Source organism: Numida meleagris, chromosome 3 (genome assembly GCF_002078875.1).
Source record: "Numida meleagris isolate 19003 breed g44 Domestic line chromosome 3, NumMel1.0, whole genome shotgun sequence".
Taxonomy (NCBI): domain Eukaryota; kingdom Metazoa; phylum Chordata; class Aves; order Galliformes; family Numididae; genus Numida; species Numida meleagris.
The window spans coordinates 4,384,871-4,411,241 of record NC_034411.1 but is presented as its reverse complement, the minus strand read 5'-3'; the positions used below and the strand labels follow the sequence as shown (position 1 = coordinate 4,411,241).

General features: G+C 57.1%; 2 protein-coding genes across 3 annotated transcripts in view; one reads left to right on the top strand and one right to left on the bottom strand.

The window, feature by feature from the left end:
- The window catches only part of CUL7 (cullin 7), a 10,695-nt gene extending 5,786 nt beyond the window's left edge, over nucleotides 1–4,909 (top strand). Inside the window, exons 5-22 of the mRNA XM_021390210.1 lie at nucleotides 4–166; nucleotides 243–470; nucleotides 555–645; nucleotides 729–900; nucleotides 1,024–1,129; nucleotides 1,252–1,347; nucleotides 1,427–1,602; nucleotides 1,854–1,987; nucleotides 2,056–2,220; nucleotides 2,297–2,406; nucleotides 2,485–2,667; nucleotides 2,837–2,985; nucleotides 3,190–3,412; nucleotides 3,504–3,669; nucleotides 3,757–3,902; nucleotides 4,021–4,138; nucleotides 4,253–4,455; nucleotides 4,536–4,909. Of these exons, the coding sequence (XP_021245885.1) occupies nucleotides 4–166; nucleotides 243–470; nucleotides 555–645; nucleotides 729–900; nucleotides 1,024–1,129; nucleotides 1,252–1,347; nucleotides 1,427–1,602; nucleotides 1,854–1,987; nucleotides 2,056–2,220; nucleotides 2,297–2,406; nucleotides 2,485–2,667; nucleotides 2,837–2,985; nucleotides 3,190–3,412; nucleotides 3,504–3,669; nucleotides 3,757–3,902; nucleotides 4,021–4,138; nucleotides 4,253–4,455; nucleotides 4,536–4,817 (2,911 nt within the window). The 3' untranslated portion in view covers nucleotides 4,818–4,909. The remainder of the gene's footprint in view (nucleotides 1–3; nucleotides 167–242; nucleotides 471–554; nucleotides 646–728; nucleotides 901–1,023; nucleotides 1,130–1,251; nucleotides 1,348–1,426; nucleotides 1,603–1,853; nucleotides 1,988–2,055; nucleotides 2,221–2,296; nucleotides 2,407–2,484; nucleotides 2,668–2,836; nucleotides 2,986–3,189; nucleotides 3,413–3,503; nucleotides 3,670–3,756; nucleotides 3,903–4,020; nucleotides 4,139–4,252; nucleotides 4,456–4,535) is intronic.
- LOC110395739 (phosphofurin acidic cluster sorting protein 1-like) overlaps nucleotides 4,864–26,371 on the bottom strand; it is a 45,107-nt gene continuing 23,599 nt past the window's right edge. Inside the window, exons 2-24 of one of the 2 annotated variants that reach the window (XM_021390500.1) lie at nucleotides 20,462–20,549; nucleotides 17,219–17,308; nucleotides 16,778–16,903; nucleotides 16,424–16,586; nucleotides 16,181–16,272; nucleotides 15,269–15,349; nucleotides 14,433–14,492; nucleotides 13,646–13,797; nucleotides 10,378–10,471; nucleotides 9,981–10,052; nucleotides 9,673–9,803; nucleotides 9,415–9,547; nucleotides 9,187–9,291; nucleotides 8,476–8,582; nucleotides 8,055–8,209; nucleotides 7,854–7,964; nucleotides 7,678–7,780; nucleotides 6,979–7,021; nucleotides 6,828–6,870; nucleotides 6,602–6,743; nucleotides 6,245–6,468; nucleotides 5,969–6,082; nucleotides 4,864–5,875 (exon numbers count right to left, since the gene is read on the bottom strand). In XM_021390500.1, coding sequence (XP_021246175.1) covers nucleotides 5,760–5,875; nucleotides 5,969–6,082; nucleotides 6,245–6,468; nucleotides 6,602–6,743; nucleotides 6,828–6,870; nucleotides 6,979–7,021; nucleotides 7,678–7,780; nucleotides 7,854–7,964; nucleotides 8,055–8,209; nucleotides 8,476–8,582; nucleotides 9,187–9,291; nucleotides 9,415–9,547; nucleotides 9,673–9,803; nucleotides 9,981–10,052; nucleotides 10,378–10,471; nucleotides 13,646–13,797; nucleotides 14,433–14,492; nucleotides 15,269–15,349; nucleotides 16,181–16,272; nucleotides 16,424–16,586; nucleotides 16,778–16,903; nucleotides 17,219–17,308; nucleotides 20,462–20,549 — 2,545 coding nt within the window. In that variant the 3' untranslated portion in view covers nucleotides 4,864–5,759. The remainder of the gene's footprint in view (nucleotides 5,876–5,968; nucleotides 6,083–6,244; nucleotides 6,469–6,601; nucleotides 6,744–6,827; nucleotides 6,871–6,978; nucleotides 7,022–7,677; nucleotides 7,781–7,853; nucleotides 7,965–8,054; nucleotides 8,210–8,475; nucleotides 8,583–9,186; nucleotides 9,292–9,414; nucleotides 9,548–9,672; nucleotides 9,804–9,980; nucleotides 10,053–10,377; nucleotides 10,472–13,645; nucleotides 13,798–14,432; nucleotides 14,493–15,268; nucleotides 15,350–16,180; nucleotides 16,273–16,423; nucleotides 16,587–16,777; nucleotides 16,904–17,218; nucleotides 17,309–20,461; nucleotides 20,550–26,371) is intronic. The other variant, XM_021390499.1, reaches the window with a different exon arrangement.

The window sequence follows — 26,371 nt, the reverse complement described above, 5'->3', positions numbered from 1 at the left end:
TGGGGGCCCAGGGCACGGCCGCCTCGTGTCCCAGCCTGAGCCGCCCCATCTGTTATGCAGGATCCTGAACGCGTTCCTGGACGGTTACCGGGAGGACGCGCTGCCCTGGCACGAGTGCGTGGAGCCGTGCCTGTCCTTCCTGAGCGCCCATGGCGGCGACCGTGAGGTGAGAGGGCCCCCGAACTCCCAGGGGCAGGGAGGGCTGTGCCGTTGGCCGCGGGCTCAGGGCCGTGTTCCCGCAGGCAGTGCTGGAGGCGGTGGGCTTCCTGCACCGCCTGGCCACCGCCAGCAAGGACTGCGCCGTGGGGATGTGCCGTGCGGGCGCCCGCGAGGCTGTGGCCAAAGCCCTGGACAAGCACGGCCCGGCCCTGCCGCTGGCACCGGCCCTGCTAGAACTGGTGAGCGACTGTGAGAGGCACGCTGCGCTCTACAGGAAGCTGACGGGCAGCATCTTGGCCGGCTGCATCCAGGTGGGCCGGGGGCCCTGTCGGCTCGGGGTCTCAGGGACTCAGATGCGGCCCCTGGTGACGGCGTGGCCCTGTCCCCTTCCCCAGGTGGTGCTGGGGCAGATTGAGGAGCACCGCCGCAGCCAGCAGCCCATCGGCGTCCCCTTCTTTGACGTCTTTCTGCGCAACCTGTGCCGAGGTGAGTACGGGAGAGGGAGCTGGGCCCCGTGCTGGGGTGTGCGTCCCAGCGGCAGCAGGAGGCTGCGTGCACTCTCCCCGCAGGCTCCAGCGTGGAGGTGAAGGAGGACAAGTGCTGGGTGAAGGTGCAGGTCTCGTCCAACCCGCACCGCGCCAGCAAGCTGACGGACAGGAACCCCAAGACCTACTGGGAGTCGAACGGCAGCACCGGCTCCCACTACATCACCGTCCACATGCAGTGCGGGGTGGTGGTCAGGTAGGGCCGTGCGGGGAGGAGGTGGCTGTGGGGCTCCGCACGCGTGCTGTCCTGGCGGCCCCGTGCTGGGTTGCTGGCTGTGGGCGGGGGCTGCAGGGCAGCGCTGTATTCGCCGCCCCGCAGGGAGATGAGCATGCTGGTGGCCAGCGAGGACTCGAGCTACATGCCGGCCCGCGTGGTGGTGCTGGGGGGGGACAGCCCCGCCGATGTCCGGACGGAGCTCAACGCAGTGAGTTGCGGCGCTGCTGCTGGGCCGCGGAGCGGTCCCGGCCGTGGCTGCACCAGGGCTGGCTGGCAGCACGAGGGCAGCCGCTCTCGCTGCCTGCGCTGAGAGCTCTCCTCTGCCCACAGGTGACTGTCCTGCCCTCGGCCAGCAGGGTGGTGCTGCTGGAGAACATGACGCGCTTCTGGCCCGTCATCCAGATCCGGGTGAAGCGGTGCCAGCAGGTGGGAGCCGGGGCCGGCCCGGGGCACGGCAGCGGGCATCAGGGACGCACACGGAGCTCAGGGTTGCGCTTTCCCGCAGGGCGGCATCGACACGCGTGTGCGTGGCATCGAGGTGCTGGGGCCCAAGCCCACCTTCTGGCCCATCTTCAAGGAGCAGCTGTGCCGGCGGACGTTCCTCTTCTGTAGTGCTCGGGCGCACGCCTGGTGCCAGGAGATCCGCCGGGATCAGGGGCAGCTGCTGCAGCTCTTTGGCAAGTGAGTGGTGTGCGGGCCACGCCTTCTGTCCCTGGGGTCCCAGGGCAGCGGGGGTGGTGCTGGTAGCCTGAGAGAGGACTGCAGGGCCGAAGGCTGAGTCCTGCCCTGGGACGAGTGGGCTGCAGTGGCCTTCCACCTGGCGAGGAGCAGGGCTGGGAGCAATCCCTATTGACCTCTGGAGTGGCGAGGCCGTTCCGTGTGCAGTTGGTGGGTGCCCGATGCCATAGCGTGCTGCCCACTCGCTGTTGCAGGCTGAGCCGGGCGCTGCAGCACGAGCAAGACTTTGCCGACCGCTTCCTTCCTGACGACGAGGCGGCCCGAGCCCTGGGCAAGATGTGCTGGGAGGCCCTGGTGACCCCCGTGGTGCAGAGCATCACCAGCCCAGGTACTGCCATCGTCCCAGGCCCTCGCTGCGGTGCCCAGGCCCGAGTCCTCCCTGAGTCTCTTTCGCAGCAGACCCCAGCGGCATCAGCCCTCTGGCCTGGCTGCTGGGCGAGTACCTGGGGAGCGCGGAGCCACCCCGCGGTGACGCCTTCGGTTCCTGCGTGCGACGCCTGACCCAGCTCCTGGTGCACGTGGACCCAGGTGGCGCAGAGCCGGAGGAGGCGGGAGCGGCCGGTGAGCGTGGGGCTGCCTTCTGCGGGGCCAGGCAAGGGGCAGCGTGCGGGGCTGAGCCTCGGCCGTGCCTCGGCAGGTGGGAAGGAGGGCAGGAACAAGGAGACGGCAGCCCGGGTGGCAGTGGCAATGAAGTCTGGTGGCCTGTGGGACATGGTGCGGTGCTGGCGCGATGTGGTGCAGCAGCAGGTAGGGCACGGGGCGGTCGGTGCTGGCGGGGCCTGTGGCGGTCCCACTGCGGGGCTGACCCCTCGACCCTGTCCGCAGGTGCAGCGGTTCCTGGAGGTGTCGGCGCAGGCACCGGACGTCGTGGAGCGGTACTGCGCGCTGTACCAGCGCCTGCGCGGCGCCACGGAGGAGCTCTTTGGGCAGCAGGCCGCCTTCGTGGGAGCCTTGGGCCAGGGCTTCGCTGGGGCTCTGCTGCAGCTCTCCTTCCTGACCGCCCTGCACGTGAGTCCAGGGACCCAGCGTGGCCCTTGCCGGTGCCCGTGCCCTGGCGTGCTCCCTGCCTGGGCCGGGGCACGCGTGTCCCCTCCTGAGCGCCCCGAGGCTCCCGCCCGTGCCCTGTCCGTGCCTGCGTCCGCCCCGTGCCAACGCAGCCATCCTCGTCCCTCCGCAGGTGAGCGAGCAGTTCGCCCGCTACCTGGACAGGAAGGTGCAGGAGCTGCACGGGGCCGCGGGCAGCACGGGGCAGCTGCAGCAGATCCTGGAGCCCTTCACTGTCTTTGGCGGCCTGGAGTTCGCCCACACCTTTGAGCACTTCTACCGGTGAGTGCCGCTGGGCCTCCACGGAGCAGAGCGCTGGGGGAGGTGTGGGCGAAGCCGGGGCCGCAGCTCAGCCTGGGCCGGGGGCAGCGCTGCCCCTGCTGTGCCCTGGGGAGGGAAGGGCTGCGAGGGCCCGGGGCCCCCTTGTGGTGGGGTCGGGGCCGGTGGCCGTGGGGCTGAGGTTGCCCTGACCCGTGGCTGTGGCAGGCTGTACCTGGGGGACCGGCTACTGGCACGGGGGCCCTCGTGGCTGGAAGGGGCCGTGGTGGAGCAGATGGGGCTGTGCTTCCCCCGCCGCTTCCCCCAGGAGATGCTGAGTGACCTGGCCGAGTCAGAGGAGCTCCGGCGGCACTTCCACCTCTTCCGGCTGCAGCAGCGGGACCGGCGGCTGCTGGAGCGGGGCCCAGGCCCGGAGAGCCCCAAGGCTGAGGTGAGGGGCGGAGGGATGGGCGCCGGGGGCTGCCCCGTTCCCGGCAGGGTCCTGGGCCTGTCCTGAGCCGCCCTCGTGTCCCTGCGTGCAGGTGCCAGGGGAGGCCCCCGCAGCAGATGCGCTGGAGGTGGAGGTGCTGGTGCTGTCCCCGCGCTGCTGGCCCGTGTCCCCGCTGTGCTACGTGGAGGAGCCCCGGAGGTTCTTCTCGGCAGCGCTCAGCTCCCCGCTGGATGAGTTCGCGGACTTCTGGCGGCACAGTGAGTGCAGCAGTGGTGGGGTCGGGGCTCTCAGCCAGCGGTGCGGGGGCACCGGGAGCGCCCGCGAGGCTGACGCTGCCCTGGCAGGCCAGAGCCGGCCGGGCTGGGTGTGCACGAGGCCCCGGCGGCTGCAGTGGACGTGGCTGGGCCACGCTGAGCTGCGTTTTGGGGACTGCGTCCTCCACGTGTCCACACTGCAGATGTACATCCTGCTGCGCTTCAACAGCGCCGAGGTAGGAGCCGGGGTTGTGGGGCGGGAGGGACGTGGCTGGTGCTTCCTTTGGGGGGGCTTCCAGCAGTGTTTGGGGCGGGGATGTTCCTGCCTGGCCATTTTCCTCCATCCCTCTGCAGGAGGTGGCGGTGGAGGCCCTGCTGCAGGCGACGGGGCTCCCTGCCGAGCTGGTGCACCAGGCCCTGGCCCCACTGACCCACGGTGATGGCATCCTGGTGCAGAGCTGCATGCAGGGGGGTGAGTGTGGGGCTGGGACACCCCTGGGGTAGTGCTGGCCTGGCCCTGCTGGGTGCCTCCTGGGGCTCCTTCAGGGACCAGCTCGGGGCCTGGCTGACCGTGGGCCGGGTGCAGCTCCAGGTGCCCTGCGGCTGAACCGGGCGGCCCTGGCCCATGCTTCTGGCCGCCACCTGAGGCTGCTGCCCCGGCAGAGGTACCTGCGGGTAGAGAGGGCTGAGAGCAGCGCCCTGGAGAGGAAGAGGAATGTCCTCTGCTGCCTCATCACCCGCATCCTCAAGGCAGAAAAGCAGCTGCACATCGACAACCTGGTGTTTAAGGTATGGAGGCTGAAGGTTTGGGGGCAGAGAGGGGATGCTGGGTGAAGAGTGAAGAGTGAAGCGCTCGTGTGCTGTTGCAGGTGATCGATGCCTGTGAGAAGGGTGAGCTGGGACCAGGCCTGCAGTTCCTGAGCTTCTGCTGCCACAGCGTGGACGTGCTGTCCTGTGTCCTGCACCTGCTGAACCAGGGCTACCTCCGGCGCCAGGAAGAGAGGCCTCATGTCCTGGAGTACGTCTCTGCTGAGCCCCCGCCAGCCCCATCCCAGGCCCAGCCGCAGGTTGCTTTCCAGACTGTAGAGATCAAGACAGCAGCAAACCCAGCCTCTGCTGAAAGGAGACAGACCTTCTCCACCTTTCGGTAGAGAAGAACTGAGCTCACAGGGCACAAACTGAGCCCAAACCATCACCTCCTAAGGACCTGGGGCTTTATTGGGAATAAACAAGCCTGGCTGCACCTGGTCCCACCTGCTAATGTGTCAGAGAGCTGCAGCTGGCCCTGGGATTGAGCTGTGAGGTGTTAACCCCAGCCCTGCCTGCTGGAGGGGCAGTGGGAGCCAACCTCTCCCTGCATCATTGCCCTCGGGCACAGAGGGAGCCACACAGCCCTGCCGTAATGGTACCAGCATTAATTTATTAAAATTAATCCTGAAAAGTAACCGTACAATAAATTTAAAAAAAATAGAATCTTGTAAAAAAAAAAAAAAAGAAAAAAAGAAAAACAACAAAAATCCAGGTGCCCCCCATGCTATACCTCCAGCTGGCAGCACCGCAGGGCAGGGCTGGCCAGGACGTGGACGTGAGGGTGGCGGCAGCACTGGGGCTGTGCAGGGACAAGGGAACTGCTGAGGCTCAGCCCCACAGGGCAGGGCCAGGCCCCGGCAGCCTGGTCTGGCAAAGGGCGGGTGTGGGGGCCCTGCTCAGCACGGGCCCCCACCCGGCACCGCTCTGCTCTGGCTCCAGCACTGGGGAACTGCCCAGGCCCAGCCCAGCTGGGGCCCTGGCGGCTGCAGAGCTGGGGGGAGAGGGGGCCCGGGGCCCAGCCAGGCTCCTCGTGGCCGGTGCCAGCCCTTGTCCCAGGCTGCTGTCAGGGGCAGGGGAGGCAGATGGCGTGGTGCCCTGGCTGGTAGCGGAGGATGCGCGGACCCAGTCTCAGTGGCCTCACCTTCATGGATCTTGGCCCACAGGGAGTGGTGTGGTTGTGGTGTTCCCTCTGCAGGGCCATGGAACAGGGGGATGAGAGCACCTCTGTCTCTGTGCCTCCTCCCGTGACCCTCCACAGCTCTGTTTCAGGACCGCACCGCATCTCACACGCTCTTTGAGTAGCCAAAGATGCCCACGGGGAGGTACTTGACGTGCGTTGGCCACTGTGCTGCCAGCTGGAAAAACTTCACGTCGTTCCATTCCACCCCATCTATGGAGACTGACAGGAGATAGCACAGTGAGGCACAGCCCTGCCCTGGGCAGCCAGGGCTGCTTGGCTGGATGCCCCCAGGGGGGTGGTGACTGCCCTCACCTCGTAGCATGGTATTCTGGTGCTTGGCTGTACAGATGAGGCGTGTGATCCCTTCGATGACTTGGCTTTTGGGTTCTAGGTCCTTCTCTTTTGGTTTCTTGCTCAGGAACATCACTGGGGGCCAGGGACAGAACGCCAGTGTTAGCAGGTGCCCACTGGGCAGCGGATGGCGGCCCCCACCCCAGGGCTGGCTTCTCTGGCTGCTCTCAGCCTGCCCTCCCACTGCCTTTTGTGCACCCCGAGCACCGAGCACCTCAGGGTGGGTTTGGGAGTTACCTTTCTTGTTCTTCTCCTTGGTGACCACAGTCATGGCCATAGTGCTGGGCGGTACCAGCTCCCCGACGCCGGGGATGCGGCTGACCTGGAGCGAGCGGAAGTTGCTCTTGAGCGTGTTCTTGATGCCCGTCTCCCGCTTCTCGCCCTCCTTCTTCCTATCCAGCCCTTGCGTTGTCCAGTAGTCCACCTGCAGGCCCATCACCTCCACGCCGGGGCTCAGAGACCTGGGCAAGATGGGCAGCACCCCATGGCACAGCTGCAGCCTGCCCTGAGAGCACGCTGGCCCCATAACCCTGGGACACAGTGGCCGGGTCAGAGAGCACCTCAAACTCTCCTGTGCCAGCCTCGCTTCCTTACCCGGCACCTGAGAGGCCACTGCTGACGGATGGGGAGGGTGGCGGGGTGCTCACAGTCTCCTTGCCATAGGGGGATGCGCTGCCAGCGGCTGGCACTGAGCTCAGCAGTGAAGGGGTGCAGGCTGTGGCATCGTCTGAGTCCACTGGGGAGGAAACGGGGGGGTCAGGGGGACACTGACAGGACCTCGCCACGGTGAGGCACAAACTGTGGGCTCACAGGGACTCACCAGAGGCACTGAAGGACTGCTCCACCAGGCCCACCTTCACGACCTGCAAGGAGAGACAAGTCAGATTGTCCCCAGTGCCAGCACCAGCGGGGCTGTGCACTGCCCCTTATCCTCCCAGCCCAGCTGCCTGCTGGCTCCTCAACACACTCACCCCCACGAAGGGTATGAACTTCTGGCAGGAGTCCTCGTCGGGGCTGCGCAAGGAAGAGAGGCTGGTGAAGGGCTGGGCACGCCTGTCATGCTGGCCAACCTAGTGGCTTTGGGACCCCCACGCCGGCAGGGGCCAACACTGGCTCCTGGCCACCAGGACCCTCTTTCTCTGCCCTCCCTCCCGTGGGACTCCCTGTCCCCGACATGGCAGCACAGGGCACACTACACAAGGAGGCAAGGAGTCGGCTCCTCCGGTGCTGGGAGAGGCTGGCATGCGGGAGGGCAGCCCTGCCCCGTTCTGGGGCCACGGCTCCTCTGCACGGCACAGGGGGTGGACGCACATAGGAGGGGGTAGGGAGGGCCAGGCAGCGGCACAGCAAGCACAAGCCAATACCTGATATAAAAATCAAAATAGAGACTTCTCTTCCTTGGGTGCCAGAAACCAAGAGAAGGGAGAGGTGAGAGTGCAGCCGGAACACGAGCATCAACCCCTGGGCAGCGCAGCGCTGGCTGGCGGCCCTCAGCCCAGCCCAGCCCAGGTGGTCAGTCCCCACTGCTGGGGTTGCCACAGCCCCCGGCTGCTACAGAGGGGGCAGGGGGCAGCGGGTGGCCTTGCTCAGCTCATCCCCCAACTTCTGCAGCCCTGTCCCAGGCACAGCCCACACTGGGGCTGCACGAGGAACCCCTGGGCCACGCTCACCTCTTCTGCTTGTAGGTCAGCATAGCCTCGGAGATGGGCAGCTGGTGAGAGAGGCTGGCTCCAGCGATGAACTGGGCAACGCGGCCCGCAATGTCCACAGTGTCTGCGGGCAGAGGGAGCAGTGAGGGCCCCGGGGGCAGCCGGGCACTGCTGACCCCAGCGGCCCCACTCCTCACCTGCAGTGGGGGGCTCAGCCCTGCTGAACAGCTCCCGCCACGCTGTGTCCAGGAACAGAGTGCTGTATTTGTTATCCACCGAGGCCAGGTATTTGGCGAGAGGGTGGGATCCTGAGGGGGAGAAGGGCGGTGTTGGCTCTGGGCAGGGGAGCATGGCAGTGGGGGGGGCAGCCCCGTGGCCAGGACAGTGGCAGCTCTTACCTAGTGGCACAAGCAGGAAACGAAGGTAGTTGAGCCAGTCGGGCGTCTTGCTGGCCAGCTGCTCCACAAAGAACCGGAGGACAACGCTCAGGTAGCTCTGGTCCCCTGCCACAACTACCTTCACTGGGGGGGGCATGTGGGAGTTACAGTTACAGCTGCCAGAGAGGAAAAGAGACTGTGTTGGACTCCCATTGGAATCAGCATGCAGCAGCGTGAGGGCAGGGAATGTGCCCAGCACCAGAACCCTCCTGCTGCCTACTTCCAGTTCATGTGAGCTGGAATCTCCTGCTCTCCCCCAGGCCTACACCGGCTCCCATAGCTACACCCAGAGCCCCAGAGTGTCCCACCGAACCCCGGGGGAACCCATTGCCCTTCCTGGCAGCCAGAGGGAGCTGCCAGACCAGGCCCAAGCCATACTCACTATCGCTGGATGCGGGAGACAGTGGTGTTGAAGGCCGCCTGGATGTCTGCCACCGAGCAGGTGGAAACGACCAGCTGCTTGTGTGCCTGGAGCTGCTCGCTCACATACTGCCAAGGGAGAGGGCTTTGGATAAGCACCTGCCCAGGCCCCACTCCCCTTCGGGAGGGAGCCCAGCACATCCTGGGCTGAGCACTCAAGCATCCCCACATCAGGACAAGAGCCAGAGCACGGACATGCAGCCTGGGGAAAGGCTCCACCACCTCAACCCAAGGAGCTTTTCTTTTGCCACAAAGCCTGCCTTGGTTTTCCAGCATGTTCTCATCTGACTGGGAAATTGTGCTACTTCTGCTCCCCAGAGCCCAGAGCCAGCAGGGGGAGTGCAGCACCTTGGTTGGAGCATTCAACAAAGCCCAGAGCACTGTGCGGTCTGAGCACATACCAAGGGCACAAGGCACATAATCTATCCCTTCTGGGACTGCTCTGGGTGTCGTCCTTTGAGGATCCAGCAACATCAGCACGTGGCAGATGATGGAGGAAACGGACAGACTTAGGTATGTAGCTCAGTGCTGCAAATGCACTGCGTCCCCCAGGGATGAGCTACGCTTTGGGGAGAGAAGGGCACAGCTGGTGCCAAGGTCCCTGGACACTCTGCCACAGATGGGAGAAGCCTGTGGGACTCACACATACCCAGTTCCCTCCACCCCTACTCACCTGCCCCTGCCATTCAGCGACATTCACCAGCACAATGCTCTCTGGAAGCTGCTCATCTGAGACCAGGATCTGGTTCAGCTGATCATAAACAGACTTTCGGGGCACCTAGGACAACATCCCCTCCAAGGTTAAGCCCAGCAGGGTGCCCCAGCTGTGGGCAGCTGTGACAGAAGGCCCATCGGGGCTCTCAGCAAGAAACCTCCAAGTGAGATGGCACCGGAGCCTCACCTGGGTGCTGTGCCACGAGTCTGGGGAGCTCTCGCTGTCCAGGCTGCTGGTGCGGCCACTCTGTCCCTTGGAGCTCTGCCGGTCCTTCACAGAGGTGCTGCGGGGACGCCACAACTGCTTGCTCTCTGCCTTGCTGTGAGCGAGAAGCAGGAGACGTGACACCGGGATGGGGAGACATCCCATCTCCACCACTCCCTGCTCACTGCGGGGTCAATATGGGCCTTCTCAGCAATGGCCTGGGGCCCAGAGCCACCTTACCTGGGTGACACAGCGCTGGGGAGCTCAGCTTTGGTCCCAGGGCCCAGCTGGGCCAGCCTGTCCACACTGCTCTCCCTGGTGGCAGCCTCGGGGGGGGCCAGCCGGGGACACGGCTCCTCTGCAGCCAGCTCCTGAGGGTCACATACGGTCACGTTGCACACACCGTGCTCCACATGCCCACAGGGACCCCAATCCAGGATGGACCCCAAACGAGAGCCAAGGCTGCAGGGCCTCAGGGTTGCATCTCCTGCAGCCCTATCTCCTGCTCTCACTCCAGCCCTGCTCCACACCCCATACACTGGACTCACCACCACAGGGACCTCGGCTCCTGGCTCTTCCTGTGCTCGCTGTGCTCCTGGCTTCCGCTTTTCCGCCTCACCCTGGGGGACATGGAGCAGGGTCAGATGGGGATGGACTGCCCTGTGCAGGGAATGACTCGTGCCTGCGGTGGGACCTCGTGGAACACACGGTCCCGCTCTCTGGGACCAGCCCCAGAGGATGTCCCCCTGCCTTGCCTGGAAGGCCATCGCTACCTGTCTGCCTGCACTGGGAGAAAGAAGAGGAAAGAAGGGAAGGAGCAGCCCCAGGCAGGCGCTGCCGGGAGGAGCGGTCTCAGAGGGAGCTGCAGGCACTGCAGGGATGCTGGGCTGGCCGGGGAGGGAAGGGACAGGAGGTGGTGGTAGTGGTGGTGGTGGTGTAACTCACAGGGCTGCCCGACTCTTGGTCCTGCCCTTTCTGGCTGTGCAGACTGCCGATCTCAGTCTGGGAACCAGAATGAGAGACTCCCTCAAAGAAACGCCTGCAGAGAAACAGACAGACGGACGGACGGACAGACAGACAGATGGGAGAGAAAAAGGCAGGAATAAGAGAGGAACAAAGTCACCGCAATCCCAGCACGCCCCCGCCAGCCTATCCCAAGCACAGAGCACTGCGGAGAGGTCCCTAGCGGGACACGGGGCAGACACCCATGTGCTCAGCAGCCTGATGAAACGACGCTTGCTTCCAGCAGTCGCTTCCACTTTCCCCGAGGCCCTGCTGGCTGCAGCGTCATGGGGCGTCGCAGTACAGCAATGTGCTGTTTTGTTCCCTAGCATTTCAACGTGTCTTTTGTAAACGTCCCTGAGCTGAAGTTTTGATAGAGCCACACTAAGGTGCCACTCCAAGGTGCTGTTCCCAAAGCCAAGGTAGTCAACACGAAACCCCCTTGGGACCGCAGGACCATCTCTGCCACCACAGCGGTTCTTCTCTTAGGACTCTGCCAGAGTTGCCAATTGCTATCTGTTATTCTCACCTGGATGTACCTGCAGCTTTCTGCAGGATACCTACATGATTCTGAACATCTTGGCTGCCCCTGCTGCTTTCCTTTAACACATCTCCTTATTTGTGTGCAGCACGCTATGCTGCCAGGCACAACAATGTTGGCTGGGTTCTTTGCTTTCACTGCTCCTACAGCAACATTTCAACTCAGTAAGCCACGGTCCCCACAACAGAGCAACTCCTCAGCAGCAGTGTCTGTACACTGTCCAGGAGACGTCACGGCTGTTTTCCCCTCACTAGCTCCACGACCAGCTCCTTTCCAATGCATTCATTTACAAGAGCTGCAGATTTAGAGTCAGCATTGTGCCCTGATGAGCTCTTTTCCCCGGGTCACACAGGGATAATTGATGCCTCCCGTTATTAGCACATTTCTGCTCTCTCCACCCCTTCAACGTCCACTCCAGGATCTCAGGCACTGTTACCACCCTGTGCAGTCATTACTCTACCCTCACCTTTTCTCAGCCAACAATTCGATCCACACTGACTATATTAAAAACACAAGCCAGAAAAATTTTGTGTGAGTTTTCTCTCCCACTCCTTTGTACTGTTGCAGTAATCCTACCAGGACACCGCTTACCCTGCTGTCACTGGCACCTCAACAAACAGGTGCCTTCGTCCCTTCCTTTTCGTTAGATTGGATGCCTCTGGATTGCACACATTTTGTCTAGTTTTCAGCTAGACAAAAGGGTCCATCTGTCCTCTCTCACTTGCAGTCCAGAAGCTTTCATCACTACAGGATGTGTCACACTCAGCACGGAGCTCTCCTGCAATTCTCAGCTTTCCTTGCTCTGCAATGTAGAGGTTCTCCTGCTGGTACGACTGAGTCAGAGCCTCAGCAGGTTCAGCTTCATGTAAACCTTCTGCACAGCCTTTCTGCTCCCTATGAACTAGCCACCTTCCTTCCCCCATCCATGTTCTCAGCCCCTAAGGAGACATTTGTTCCTTTGCTTCTGATCTTCAGACAAAGCCTCTCGTTGCTGGGATCTTATAGCCTCAGTTCTAGCTCCAGCTTCAAAGACCACCTGAATGCCCCTGCTCCACTGAGAGCTTCATGGTGCCTAGGCAAGGCTGTCTATGACAATAAACAAATCCAATGTGAAGATCATATCTTGAATTTACAGGATAGGTTGGAAGGTCCTCACCAGCTTCCTGAGGCAGGCAGGGTGAGAACGCTATGCAGGGCACTGTGAACACACAGCCTACACATGGCTTTCATTTCTACTCAGAAAAAAGTACAGAGCCTTTAATGGGAACTCAAAGAGATGCACACTCAGCACTGCCAGAAACTGAGACAACAGAGAGCAAACCAAGCTAGGGACACTGAACGGGCTGAAAAGCAGCCCAGGGCACATCAGGCTTCCCTACCAGAAAGGCTAAACGCCCAAGGAAGGCCGTAAGGGCAGGTGCAAGCACAAACCAGCACTTGTCCTGGATGCTCTCCCAGAGAGCAGATGTCTGCAAGTAGGGATTTGCAGGGTCACAGCCAGGTCTTACATTTAAACACTCTTAACAGACTTTTTTTTACAGTTTACATAGTTTAAATAGTTTACGTACGTAAAGTGCTATCTGACCAAAAGAAGAGCTTCCTTTTTTCTTCCACAGCACCTTTGTTACTTTAAAGCCTTCGGGGAGAGCCCACATGAAATTCCTTTCAGAGATCCAAGCAGACCACCTACGCAGCTCCCTCCTGCCCACACATCTGCCACCTTCTTACAACAACTCATAGATTTGAGGGATGTGACTACCACTCCTTTTCCTTCCCCAGTGCCTTGAAGTGGTTCCTGAATCCAGCAGTTTTCTTCTCGCACATCTTTCCTGTGCAGGCCAAGTCTGCTACCCCTGCTGAGTACCTTCAGCAGGGATACAAACTACTCCAAACTGTATTTAAATACTGAACTATAGCAACAATAAGGACAAGGAATCTTGACTTGGCTAGAAGAGACCTGGGGCACTGTGAGGCAGCCAAGCAGAAAGAGGATAGAAGGCAACTTTGTCACAAAAGGACAGCACAGAAACAGAACAGCCAGGAGCAGAGAAGCCAGGTGAACGCAGAACACGTGGGACAAAAGCCTAGTTCCATTGCACGGTCCACTGGAGACCACTGTGCCAAAGTCAGCAGTGCTGGGGAGAGCAAGGCAAGCCACATGGTGCCTGGGGAGTAAGTAGGATGAGGAACATCACTGATGGTTGCTAGCCACACACCTCTACAGAAGGTTGGAACACAGCATGCAGACCCCACAGGGACACAGGAACCAGTCCTAGCAGTCATGAGACAATGCACTCAAAAGACAGGCATGCTTTGGTGTTGAGAAACTGAGAATGTCAGGACTGTCAGCAGAAAGATATGAGAGCTGGGAGCAGCATGGGCTTAGATCAAGGAGAAACTCTTCCAGCAGACCAGGATCAGTGTCAGATGCTGGACCGGGAGGATATTAAATGAAACTCAATATGAATGAACACAATTTTAATGAGCAGTTTTGAGGTGTTTTTAAACAGGATATGCAAGTGAGGAGCTCAGTTGTGCCAACAGAATATGGCAATGGGAATGGAGAGGGGACAATGCCTGCATTAGTCCAAGCAACAGAAAAGCGACAGAAAGCATTTCTCCAGGCTCCATGGACTGTGCTGTTGGCCTGTGGCTTCCTGTGATCCTTACCTCAGGGTGGGCTTGGGTGTACTGTGCACACTCTCATTGTCCTCAATTTCTGGGCCACTGTCACTGTTGTTGCACTCTTCCAGGCTGTCATAGAGCAAGCCCAGGTCTTCCTCCACCTCCTGGGTCTGGTCTACAGGGTCAGAGTCCAGGACCTGTGGGACCAAGCCCGGAGAGCAATGAAGAGATATGGAGTCACCTGCATTCCAGACAAGACACATGCAGGCTCCCTCCTAGTAGCACTGCAGTGTTCTGACCTCAGGGAGCCAAACCTAGCCTGCAGAAGGAGCAAGTGACATTGTCATTGGCCATAGGAGATTGCCATGAGCATGACATCTGAAGGAATCTCAGACAGCCACAGTCCCTGGAGTAGACACTTTGGTAGACCTCCGCTAGCAGTGCCATGAGCTCACTGCAGGCTCCCAGCCTAGGCCAGTTACCCAAATGCTGATGCTAGGCTCTTAGTGATGAGCAGGGTGAGTGCAGTGCCATTTCCTGGTACAGAGCCAGTGTATGACAGCACCCTTCCTTGCATGGCCACTCTCCCCAACAGGCTCTTTTGGAAGGTGTCTTGGATGATTGATCATGAGGCTCAGGAGCTGCCTTCTTGAAGAAGAAAGCTTCAGAAAGGCCAAGCCCCAGTCTGTGCCATATCTCACAACATCTTTGAGAATACTCCAGAGCACCTGCAGCTCATGCGTCACACCCCCAGTTAGTGGAAACCGGCACTCTGAGATCTACATATCTGCAAACGGACACTGCCAGGTGGGTCAGCCTTCCTGCTTCTTACCTCCTCTGTCACTTTAAACCTCTTCAGCAAAGCCACAAACTTCTGCTTGAAGTTTGGTTGCTAAAACAAAACAAAGGAGGGAAATAAAGATCAGCAAAAACTATCAAAACAAGTTCCAAGACGTTTAACGCACAGCCCCCAGTTACCACCTTTAACAGGACACTGGTACTTTTCTGGGTCTACAGGCCCATGCTCAGCTACAATCTCCCTTCCTCCTTAAATTTATTGTTGGATTTGGACTAAATGTGGACTCCTCAGGAAAATGCTGTATATGAGCTTGAGGGAGGGTGCAAGTACTCTGACTTTCTTTGCTATAGGCTGGAATAGCACTTTCTCTCCATTTAAATCCCCTTTCTCTCAGAACACCTCTTTGAGGAATGCTGCTTTCAGTCAAGAAAAGAAAGGGAACACACTCAGTGAGAAGGTGCCCAGGGACCTGCAGGGCTTAGGCAGATGGGGACACGGAAATGCTTGGAGGTCAGGGGGCTGTGAGCGCAGCAGAAGGGCTGCTAATGGCCTTCCTCCTACCAGTCTTCCTTCTCCTCAGGCAGTGAAAGAGAAGAGACCATGCCACAGAAGCCACAGAATACCATCTACATAAAGCCAAGCTAAGCACAGTATAGGCCACGAGCTGTGGTATGGCTATGACCAACAAGCCAGCTCAGTAATGGCAGGATGATTTCCTTTTCTGCTCAAAGCCAAGGGCTCTAGAGTCACCTGCTCTGCACCAGTGCCAGCATCCCCCTGCTCCCCAAAACCCAATCCCATTCCCTTCAGGGAGGGGAGAAATTCAGTCCTTTCCATTGCTTTGATCACATTGGAAACATGGATGTTACTCTGGTCATTGATGTGGTTCGGATCATTTTCCTCCTAGCCTTCTTGGTTTTCCTCAAGTCATCCTCTTCATCAAACAGGTCCTGCAGGCAAGAGGCCACAGAACATCAGAGAAACAGATTATACATAAAACATGCTGACCCTAGTGCACTTCTTTGCCCAGCAATAGCAGAGATCAGACCTTTGGGGTTGGAAAGGAAGCCAAAGACACAAGCCAGGGCCTCCTGCAGCCAATGAGAAACCTGGGTCATACAGAAGTGTTCTTCCAGGGATAAGCCTCAAGGATCCGCACAGCTTCCAAGAGCATGGAGCTGTGATATATTAGTCTGGCATGGTGAGATAGGTAATGCGATCAAAGCTGAAAAGATCTGGGTTTGCCCCTGCTCCTGATCAGCACAGTACCACGAGGCTTTTTTGTCCTTGAGGGTATGCCCTACAACAGGAGGACAGCGAACAGCAGTGGCACAACTCACCACAGGGCTGGGATGGCTCTGCCACCTAACTGTTCTCAGACCCAGACTTCTACTTCTTAAAACCTCTATCATCTCCCAGAGACAGGGCAGCTCAGGGCAGTTTTTGGTCTTTTAACACAGGCAAATGACAGAGAATCTGTGGTGCAAGGTGGAGAGTGCTCAGCAAGGGGGGTTTGTGCTGCAGACCAGACAGCTCCAAGGACACATGGGTGAGACCTGTGGCTCATCCACATACACTGCAGCTCTCCAAAGTTCCCTGCCCCATTTTGGGCTTGGCTGCAGCCCACAGTCCTTCCTGCCACCAGGTACTGTGTCCCTCTACCCTCTGAAACCATGACAAATGTTTGCTAGGGAAATGTGAGACCTTGGGGTGATGGAGACCCTCAGCTCCCGATCCTTGCCCGAGAGATGGGACCAAAATGTAAACCAGACCTCCCTTACCTGGCCCTGCACAGCATCATCACTGGCCTCCTGCTCTGAGGAGAAGCTGTCATCCTCTTCTTCAGAGTAGTTATCAATGTCTGGAGAGCGATCTGAAAGCAGATACTGCAGATGCCACAGCTGAACAAGACACATGTCAAGGCCAAATGACCAATATTGCTGGCAGGTGCTTAGGCATGCACACCATTACCCAAGCCCTACCCAAAATGCTTGCGTTTTGGTCTGTGATGAGCACTAACACACCTGAGGCTTTGATTTTAGGACCTGAGGGGACACTCCCATCCTCATGGTCAATGGGTTGACTGGACAAAGAGTAGATGCTGATTTCAGCCACTCGGATGTTCACATCCTTCATGTTGCTGTGGAGGCTCAGGAGCTGCCCTCCATCTGTTGGGTGCTGCATCACCTAGGCAGACAGACAGACAGACAAGCCCCCTGGCAGGTGATACAGGTGACCAGCAGCCCACTCCTCTGCCTGATGGGGAGCCAAAAAGCCAGAGCACTCAACATCGAGTGCCTGCCAGCCAGCCGAGTTCCCTTCCCCGCACTGGTACACGGAGGTCATGCCAAGCTCCCCCCGTTTCCAGCACCCCATACCTCAGCCATGTTAATGATGCCCACGGCAAGGGTCTTGTAGCCCAGGATCGTGCGGTTCTTGTACCTCTTCCTCCTCTGCAGCATTATCTGCAGTTTATTGCCATCTCTCTTGAGAAAGTGTGGGTACTGGGGAAGGGAAGCATAGGGAGATAGCAGCGTGACAGCAGGGCTCAACGCAGCACACGGGTAGGTAGAGAACTCTTCCCAAGTGCTGATATACAGCAGGATCTGGCCTGCTCAAAGGCCATTACATCATCCTCCAAATCCCCACTGCCCAGCAAAACAATCCCCAAAGCACTGGAGCAGCTGGCCAGCAGCATCAGTCTGCGCTGTTATGATCCAAGCCCCTCCTCAGAGGCTGCCCCCATCACAGCCAGCCCCTACAGCTGAGCTTGCAGAGGAACGCTGTGTGAGGGAAGCACCAGGAGAGTGACAAGGTACCTGCAGCGAGAAGGTGAGCTCCAGCTCGGTCTCCATCAGGCCGCCAGGTGGGAGAACATATTCGTTTGATCTCAGGACTCGCTTCGAACCCTATGAGAAGATCAGTAAGCACACACTGCTAAGCTGGAGCACGGAGGCCACACTGCATCATGTACATAGACTCTGCTCCGTTCCACCTCTCAGAGCCACCTTGCAAACCCTGCATTTCTCCTGAGCTGCTAAAGGCCTCACAGATGCCATGGCCAGCAGAAGCCTAAGTCAGCCATGACCAGAGACCCTTCAGCAACTGAGCCAAATCCTAGAGAAAAACAAGGCTAGAGCCTCCTGCTCTCCTTGTGCCCACTGCAAATGGGACAGCAGCCCCAAAAGCCATGACAGTGGCAAGCAGGTGGCCCAGTAACAGAGACCTAAGTTGCTTCTCTTCCACAATCAAAGGAGATGGCAATGGGTAAGAGTGCTTCATAGCCCAGATTGCGCCAAGGGTGCTCTGCTGATGGGAACTGCAGGAGGGTCAAGCCAGCCCAGGTTGAAGGCCTTTCCTGCACTGCCACTGCTGGTGTTACCCAGGCTAAAGAAGGAAAAAATAAAAATAAAGAGGGGAAGCAAGAAAGGCCTCCACACCTTGCAGTAATGCAGCATCACAAATCTCACCAATGCCACGGCAAAGACAAGCTCTACAGAGACAGTCCTTGGTTTCCAAGAGCTGTCTGCAACACAGCTCCCAGCAACTATGCCAGGAGTGAGGCTTTCCCTGTGAAAAGGCTTCCTGAGACGGAAGAGAGGAGGTGGAGCTAATCCCCTTCACCATCTGTGAGCTTTCCTGGCCAAGAATGCACCGACTCTTCCTTCCTGCATTGCTCTTTATTGAAAGATGGTAGGTGGTCACTGCTACAACCATTTACTTTGGCACATTTACTGTTTGCTGTTTGTTATGGAGTGGCTTTTCACCAAAGATTTGGTCTTTCATCAGGCTACACACACCGGTGCAGTTATTCTTCATGAAGATGTTACTTCTGGGGACAGAGCAAAGGAAAACCCTGCACTACCAGACAGGTGATGGGCTTTGACCTTTCCTTGTCCACTGAGGCAAGAACCAGGCTCCTGCTCACTGACACATCCTGAAACCAGGCCAAAGCAGACAGAAAAGCACCACTCAAAATTTGAGGTAAAGAAGCTTTTTGGGAAAGAACAACTTTTTAAATATCACCAGGAAACTCAGTTCCTTAAGGAGTAGCTGAGATTGCTCGGGAGTGGAAAGTCTCCTAGCAAGCGGTTGCAATAAGACCAGGAGCAACCCACAAGTGAGGTGTGGACAGAAAACCCTGCAAGTACCTTCTACGCATGACAAGAGGCAGAAAATCCAACAAGGGCTGAATCTGAGCCACCAGCCACATCCAGAGAGCAGCTGCATCCCTCCCACAACACCTGCTCTGGGAGCACGGGGACTTCTTTTCCTCTTTCTTCGACTGCTTCCCCTTCCTTCTCACAGCTCAAGATGGGGAGTTCCTGAATTATGATGTCTCTCTGCCAAGAAGGAGCAGCACATTTCCCTTCACACCATAATCACAGTTATGGAGCCAAGGCAAGATAATGGCACCTTTATGGTGCTAAGCCAGGCACATCTGGCAGCACTGGGCAGGGTCAGAGCCTTGTTTCCATGTAAGGTGCCTTTTGGAGCAGCTGCTTCCTGACAGCCTTACCCCAACCCAGCAGAGCTACAACTGAAATGGGAGAGAGCATAGCTCCCCTTTCCACCAGTCCCCAGTTGCCTCCTTGGGAAGCTCCAGGTCCTCCACAAACTGCATGCATCATCTGCTTCCATCCAAGAGATGGCAACACTTGCCGGGCAGCCATCAAACAGCTATTTGCAAGTGTGACTCATCTGTTACCTAGGAGAGAAGCAGGAGGAATGGATCCATCTGAGACCATTCTGTAGGCAGGTTGCATTGAAGCTGCCTACAGCTTCCATCTGCCTTCCAGGAAGGCTTGGCAGTCGTAGCCCTGCCAAGGCGGCTGCTCAGGCCTGCGGAGGCAGCCCAGGTAGGAGCACAGCCCTCCAGGCAGACAGCCCACTTCCAGCCCCAGCCCTGCACTGCAGCCCAGCCTCAGTTGCTCCCTCCTGCCCAGCTCACTCACTCACCAGTGCCCGCATCGAAGGGGCACGGCCAGCGCTTTCAGCTCTCCTGCATGGCACCATACATGCAGCTGGCCAAGCAGGACGCTGACAAACTTTGCGTGGACCGCAGCACCCTCCTGATTTCCTCCCTCCAGGCCCCTTGTTTCAGACATTTAGCTTTCAGATCCTTCTGGGCAAGTGAACCAGGCCTGCCATGAAGGCAAATCCCGGCTCTCGGAGCTCCAGTAACGCAGCAGCTTCCAGCACTAATCCAGGATTTAGGTCCTAATGTGTGCAGCACAAAGAGCTCTGTGGGAGCGCAAAGCTGCTGAGCTCCCGCCCCACAGGGCGCTCAATGGGATCAGCGGCTTTTCAGCCTGCTGACAAGAACGAAGGAAGGACATCAGCACCCCAGCTGGGTTCGGGGAGCCGCAGACAGGGCAGCGAAGTCAGGAGGCACCTCCCGTGCTGTACCTCGGCAAAGCATGTGCCTGCACCCCCAAGGACCTATCTCTCCACCAGCAGCTCAGAGAGGGCAGGACTGCACATATGAGACGGTGGCAAATTCCCTCTCCCCCTGGTGAGGAAGATCCTCTCCTCTTCCCTCCGCCTGGTTCAGAGTAGAGGCACAGTGAAAGGGGGGGGGGAGGCAGCCGAGGCAGCAATGAGATCGCACTGGGATCGCACATGGCAGCAGAAGGCATGCACAGAGCTGCCCCATCCCTCACACAGCCTTCCTGCCCTCCTCAGGATGGGAATCCAGATAGAGAATGCTGCCAGAAAGCACCCACACCCCAGGATAGCCTAAGGGGTAGGGAGTAGCAGGGTAGGGACACTGAGCTTCCAAAAGCAGCCTAAGAGCACAGCCTTGGCTGAGGCAGGGAGGCAGGATGCTCTTGGTCCCAGTGCCTACCTACCTTCATCCCTGATGCCCACCAGCACCAGGCAGTTTGCTCCTACTTCTGCAACATCACTGCCACCTGCCTGGGAGCCCAAATCTCCCCAGGGCTGCTAAATGAGACAGGAACGAGGGGTCGGCACAGAGGGAGGGATGTGTAGACCAGCACTTCACCGAGGGCACAAGGACGGGCTCGCTGCCATGAGGCAGCAGCAGGGAGAGGACCTACCTGAATCTTCACGGCGATAAGCACAGAGCTCAGCTCTTTATCCAGCTCTTTCAGCACAGTGAGTTTCTTCAGGCGCAGACTGCAGAGCCTGTAAGACAGAGAGAATGGGACGCATTCAGGCACCACCATCCCTGGGGTCCTGCCACATGGTACCCGGTGCTCCAAAGGCAGCCTGGATGCTTGGCCCAGCCGCAGGCACGGGCTTGGCCAAGGGATGCTGGCATTCACGAGCCACTGACACAGCCCATTGGGGGAAAAAGGAAAGAAGGAAAATTAACGGAGCTAAAGCAGGCTTAAGGGATTAGCATGCGACAGGAAGTCCAACAGCAGGCCATGTGGTGATGAGATCCCTTCCCAAGCAGGACTGTCGCCAGCTCTGCTTAAATCTACCTTGGCCACGAGTGCTGTTTATTTATAAACCAAAGTACTTAAATCCACTCTTATCCTGGACTTAGTTATGGCGAATGTTCCCGTGCAGACATCACAACTCAGCTCTTCCTTGCACAGTGTCACCCAGAGCTGAACGGCCCCGTGAAGATACATCCTGGTGAAAAACCCACCGAGGAAACTGAGCTCAGCAATCAAAGGATCAGCTGATGTCCATGAGACAGCCAGCATCATGTGGAGCACTGGCAGAATGATGGGAACAGCAGCAACCAGCACTACCAGGGAAAAGCTTGCAGAGGGGCTAAGCATGGCTAGCACCACTCCCCAGCCAGCACTGACTTTGGCTTTCCAGAGACCCTAGAGGAGCCAACAGGAGGATGGAGGCTTGAATGCCTAAGTCGAGCACAGAATACTTACTACAGTTTTCCATACGGTCATGGAAAAGTTATCCTCAAAAGATTAAAACTTCCATAAAGACACAAAGTCTTAATTTGAGGATTCTGGAAGACTGCAGTTCTACCTGGCAGCTGTGCTCCTCATCCAAAGCAATCTCTTCATTAGCTCTTCACGCTCCTCCCGGAACGATTCGGGAATCCCATCAGTACCTGGTGTTTCTCCTCAAGGAAGTGTACATGCATACTTAGCAGCTCTGACCATTTCCTTAACCTGAAACAACAGGGCTCTTGTATCCCTGATAATACCTCACTTGCTCAGGCACAGCTGGGACCCCGCAACCCCAAACCCTTTTCAAAACTCTGCGTTCTGCAGCACCACCTCCCTTCCCAGAGAGATCAGCATGCACATTCTGGAGCCTACACGTATTTATTTACAACAATTGAGTACACCTTTTTAAAACAGTGCTCCTCAGCAGCTTGGCTATCCCTAATGACCCTCTTTTTATCTGTTACTTAACCAGTCTGTGCATCACCCAGATCTGTGTCACTGCTTTGGGTTTAATGCCAGCACTGGCCAGCAGTGGGTCCTCCACTAATCCCAGCAGATCCCTACAGGTCGGGACTGATCCACGATGATCACGACAGGTGAAATTTTTCAGAGTATCCAAACAACGTAGGCACCAAATTCAAACTTTGAACCACTCCCCTCCCCAAAGCATCCTTCCAGGTATGTTTTTCCCTTCTCAGATCCAGGCTGCAGCTAGGCAGCCATTTCCTTCCTCTCCAGTGAAATGAGTTGGAATTTTTGCTCCGAAGTCTGACGAAGCATTTTTAACACTGTCAGCAATTTGCCTTGTGAGCGTACCTTGAAAATCAAAGTTCCTGCAACACGTGCTTTTTGTGAAATTCAGTTCCAGCACCAGAACCCTCTCTCCGGTCTGAAGTCCTTCCCACCTCATTTCCCCAGCAGGAGACAGCAGTTCTAGGTGACACGCACTGTGGATAGTATCACTGCTGCATTTCACAGCCAGCGTTTCAGTGAATCCCTAAAACCCCTGATGCCAGGGAAATACAACCCAGTAACCAGAAGTACTGTTCTTCTGAGTGCTGGAGGGGCAAGGAAAATGGGATGAAAACACAAGGTGTGTGCTGTACAGGAAGAACAGGCTAGAGCCTCTGCTTTGCCCATTAGCCTGTGGTACACAGCAAGAGCAATTAGTGGGGAGTGGAAAACAATTCCGACCTACCTCTTGTCTCAACACAAAAACCTGGCTATGCTAGAGGAAGGGGGAGCAGCAGCTTTACAAGCACCCTGCGAAACAGGAGCTGCACAGCTGCCCAAAACTTACCCATGGGTTGGAAAAGATGCCTGGCAGAGGCAAGCCTGAGCTCGGGGTGAACAGGGTGTGCTGGTGTCCTGCGCTGCTCCGTGCTTGGCTCACTGAGCGCTGGCGAGTTACAGCTCTGTGCAGTAAGTATTATTTTCCTGAATATTGTGACTGACTTCACGTGGCAGGAGCCAGGCTGCCTGGGTTTTGCCTGAAGCTCCTATGCCATCTACAAATGCTGGAGCACAACCACTCTTCTCAGCACTGCTCCTCCACACATCCTTGTCAATACTAATGCTATGAGATGCACAGCTGCAGGCTAAGCCTTCACCAGCAGCTGTTCAGCAGCTCTTTGATGTTCTTCTTGCCTCTGACAGCTCCAGTTTGTTTTTCAAGGTGATACCCACCTCTGAGACAGGGCTCCTGGAGGGATGCCAGATGTTCAGCAGGGCTCACAAAGGACCGGGCTGTATATTCCTGCTCCTTTCTGTGTTTGCTTCCTCCAAACCCTCCCCGTGGAGGGCAGGAGGTAGTGAGCCAAGATCAGGCACCCCAGGCAATAGGGATGCCCTGGAGCTCTCCCTGCAGCACCCAGGTCTGGCTGCTTGTAAGAACTGCTTGACTTGCTCTGCCCAGAGGCCGGTCCAGCTCACCTCTGATGGGGAAGAACACAGAAGTGCGCTGAGCCCAGCACAATGCTGCCCAGGACACTCTCCCAGCCTTGGGAAGTCAAGGTACTGCACTCAGTGTCGCAATAAGATGCTGCTGGTGCACACACAGGAGAGACCCACTCGAGTTTCATAACCCTACACAGGAGAGGAAAGCAAAGGCACAGTAGGAATGGGTGAGAATGTCGGTGTCAAAAGGGCGTATGCCACCAAATCACATGGCAACATCCTCTGTTAGGACAAATGGGAGAGCAAAGGGAAGAAACAGTGTCTTGCACAGCAGTTACATCCATCTTTCCTTGTCTCCATGACCCTCGGCTGTCCTTGTGGCCCTGGAGCACATTTCTCTGTCCTCACAGGAGAGAAAGCCCACCCCAGCAGCTCCAGGTGTTCTCATCTGCCTGGGCAGTCCATCTGTAGTGGCACTAAATGTCACTGTCTCACAGTGAACGGATGTTTATCAGGCATGCCCCGCTCCAATCAGCCCTTGGAAGAGTGCCCAACTCTTTAATCTCTCATCAGCACTGGGTTGGTCAGTGGTTTGCCCTTGAGCATGCTGCATCCAGCTGCTCCACTCAATGCATTCCCAAGCTGCACGGGCTGCCACCCAGAGCTCTGACTGCCACCCAGAGGCTCAGAGCTGCGTGCTACCTGTGTGTGGAGCAGCCAGGTGAGCAGGAGGATGCAGCACAGCCAGGTGATGCATCTGCTGATGTTGCCTGGAAGGCACGAGCTTCTCAGTACCTAACGCGATATGCAAAACCATTTTCTTCCTCAGGCCTAAGGGGGAAGACGGAAGTACTAATGGGAACTCCATGCTTCCCAACAAAGTTCTTTTCCTGCTAACATTCAATCTCATTTAAGTCAGACACAAACCTGGCAGCTCACAGTGCCATTTTACAGTCTGGTCACGCTGCTCTGTGCTAGGAAAAGTCAGCAGCAGAGAAGTGCCCTGATGAATCATCACGGGCTAGTACTACTGTCCCTGATAACTGCACCAGCTGGAGCACTGCTATTGTAACAAAGCCGCTGTGCTGCCTTCCCAGATGTAGTCAGCCTCTGTTCAAGGCTTCTTCCACTGGTTCTGCTTCAAACCTTTTTTTTTTTTTGGCCAGTTTGAAGTCTGGTCCCCACTTGTACCTTCAAAAGATAGTGTTGCTAAGAGCAGTGCTATCCACGCACCACATCAGACTTCTGTAGCAGCAAAAGGAGAGCTGTCCATGCTGCTGCAGCCCCAGCCTGCTTCCACTCAGCCACGTGTGCCTTGCTAAGGTGTCACACACCACGCAGCAGGAGCAGAAAGCAAGCAGAATGCACGCCCTGCTACAGCTCAAGCTGAGGGGCACTGCGTGTTTACCTGAAAAGCCCAGCAGCAGAACAGTGCCTGGTGCTCAATGCCTGCTCACAGAGCAAACCTAAGAAGCAGGGTCTGGCTGCCCCTTGATGAACCTGAAGGACTCCAACCTAACTGGCTCGATGACAGCAGACACATGAAGCAGAGGACACTGGAGCTGCTCCCATCCCCATGGAACAGGACATCCTCTCCAAGGACCACTGTGCCCAACCAGCACCTCAGCAAGCTGCAGGCAGAGCCAGGCTCTAACAAGATGGATGCTTCTGTGGCTGAGGGGAAGGATTTCCTGCACGATGGGTGCACACCAAGCCACCTGGTGTGACAGAGGTGCTCCTTTACACCCTCTATCTGGGCACCTGTTGGCCAGGTCAAACCTGCATGTTCAGATGCAGCGTCCTTGTTTTTTTTTTCCCTCCTAAGTGTTCTGAATTTATACAGGAGGCAGTTAAGCACTTCTGAAATGATTAATCTCCAGCTCTTCTACGTGGCTCGTTCAAAAAAGATGTGTGCCAGTGTGTGCACCTTGGGACTGGTCCACAGGCAACTCTGTACCAGCCAAGTGAAGCAGAAGGGACAGAAATGTGACTTGTTTCGGTTCGCTGATCAAATTGTGAATGGAACCTACAAAAGAAATAAAAGCTAGTTCAAGGCCAAAGTAACACTGAAGAGTTTTGAAAACAGTCAGAAGAGGCACCTCTGGTTCTTCCTATCTAGCACAGAGGAAGTGGTTAAGAAGGGCTGGCAATAATTAAGACCGCATGTGACTGAGAAGTAGCTGGTGACAATGTTTAAGAAAAGGATAGAATTCCAAGGATGTCATCAACAGCAGGGGAGCCAACCTAACCAGAGGCCCAGGATCTGGGCATCCCAGGAAGGTACTTCCTGAACAAAAACACTTGTTCAGAAATATCTGGCAGTTCCTCACAAAGAAATGCTGTGAAGGGCTCAGACAAACCGCCCCAGTGCCTGGAGGGAGGGGTAGCACAGCAGCCTGGTGAGATCATGCTATCTTCAGACCCCAGGGCCAAGAAACAAGCATCTAAAAGATGAAACCCAGTCACATTATCAATGGCATGCACAGCAATGTGCAGAAACTACAACAAAACACAAGGCCAGAGAAGCCAAGGTCCTAAAGAATTCATAGCTTGTTAGCAGCACCTTATGTTTGTCTTCTCTATCTGAAGATGTCCTTTCAAGAAGCACACAGGGCTCCTTCTGCTTCCTGGCAAAAAGCTGGTCACAGAGACACATTCCTTAGGGGTCCCCAAGTACAAGCTGGTTCACCCAAACCGTGCAGACACGCTTGGAGTACTTAGCCTTAGAACATGAGCTTCATCTCTGGCAGTGGCAGGGCCGGGGGCAGCCAGCCCTGCGGGCTGCTGGGCAGGAGATGCTCAGAGCAGCCCTTTGGGCCAACCTGCAGGAGCAACAGTTCCACTATCACAGCAGGCACAGGATGCTTCCTCTGATTCCTGCACTACACCAGAAGTCCAGTGTGTTCAAGATTCCCATATTCTGTCCACTGTACCGCAGCAGTCCCCATCAGCTCCCCACTAGGAAGCACTCACAGCCAGCAGGCTCATTGGAGCTGGCTTCAGTGGGGGGAACGGGAGCACAGTTTGGTCCTGTTCATAGAAGCAAATACCACCAACATCCTCTGGTGTCACCTACACTTTTAAAAAGGTTGATATGCACTGAAATTGCCCTGGCAAATCTAAGTACAGCTTTACAAGAATAATCCCTGCTTAAAATCAAGACATAATTAGAGAGGCATGTAT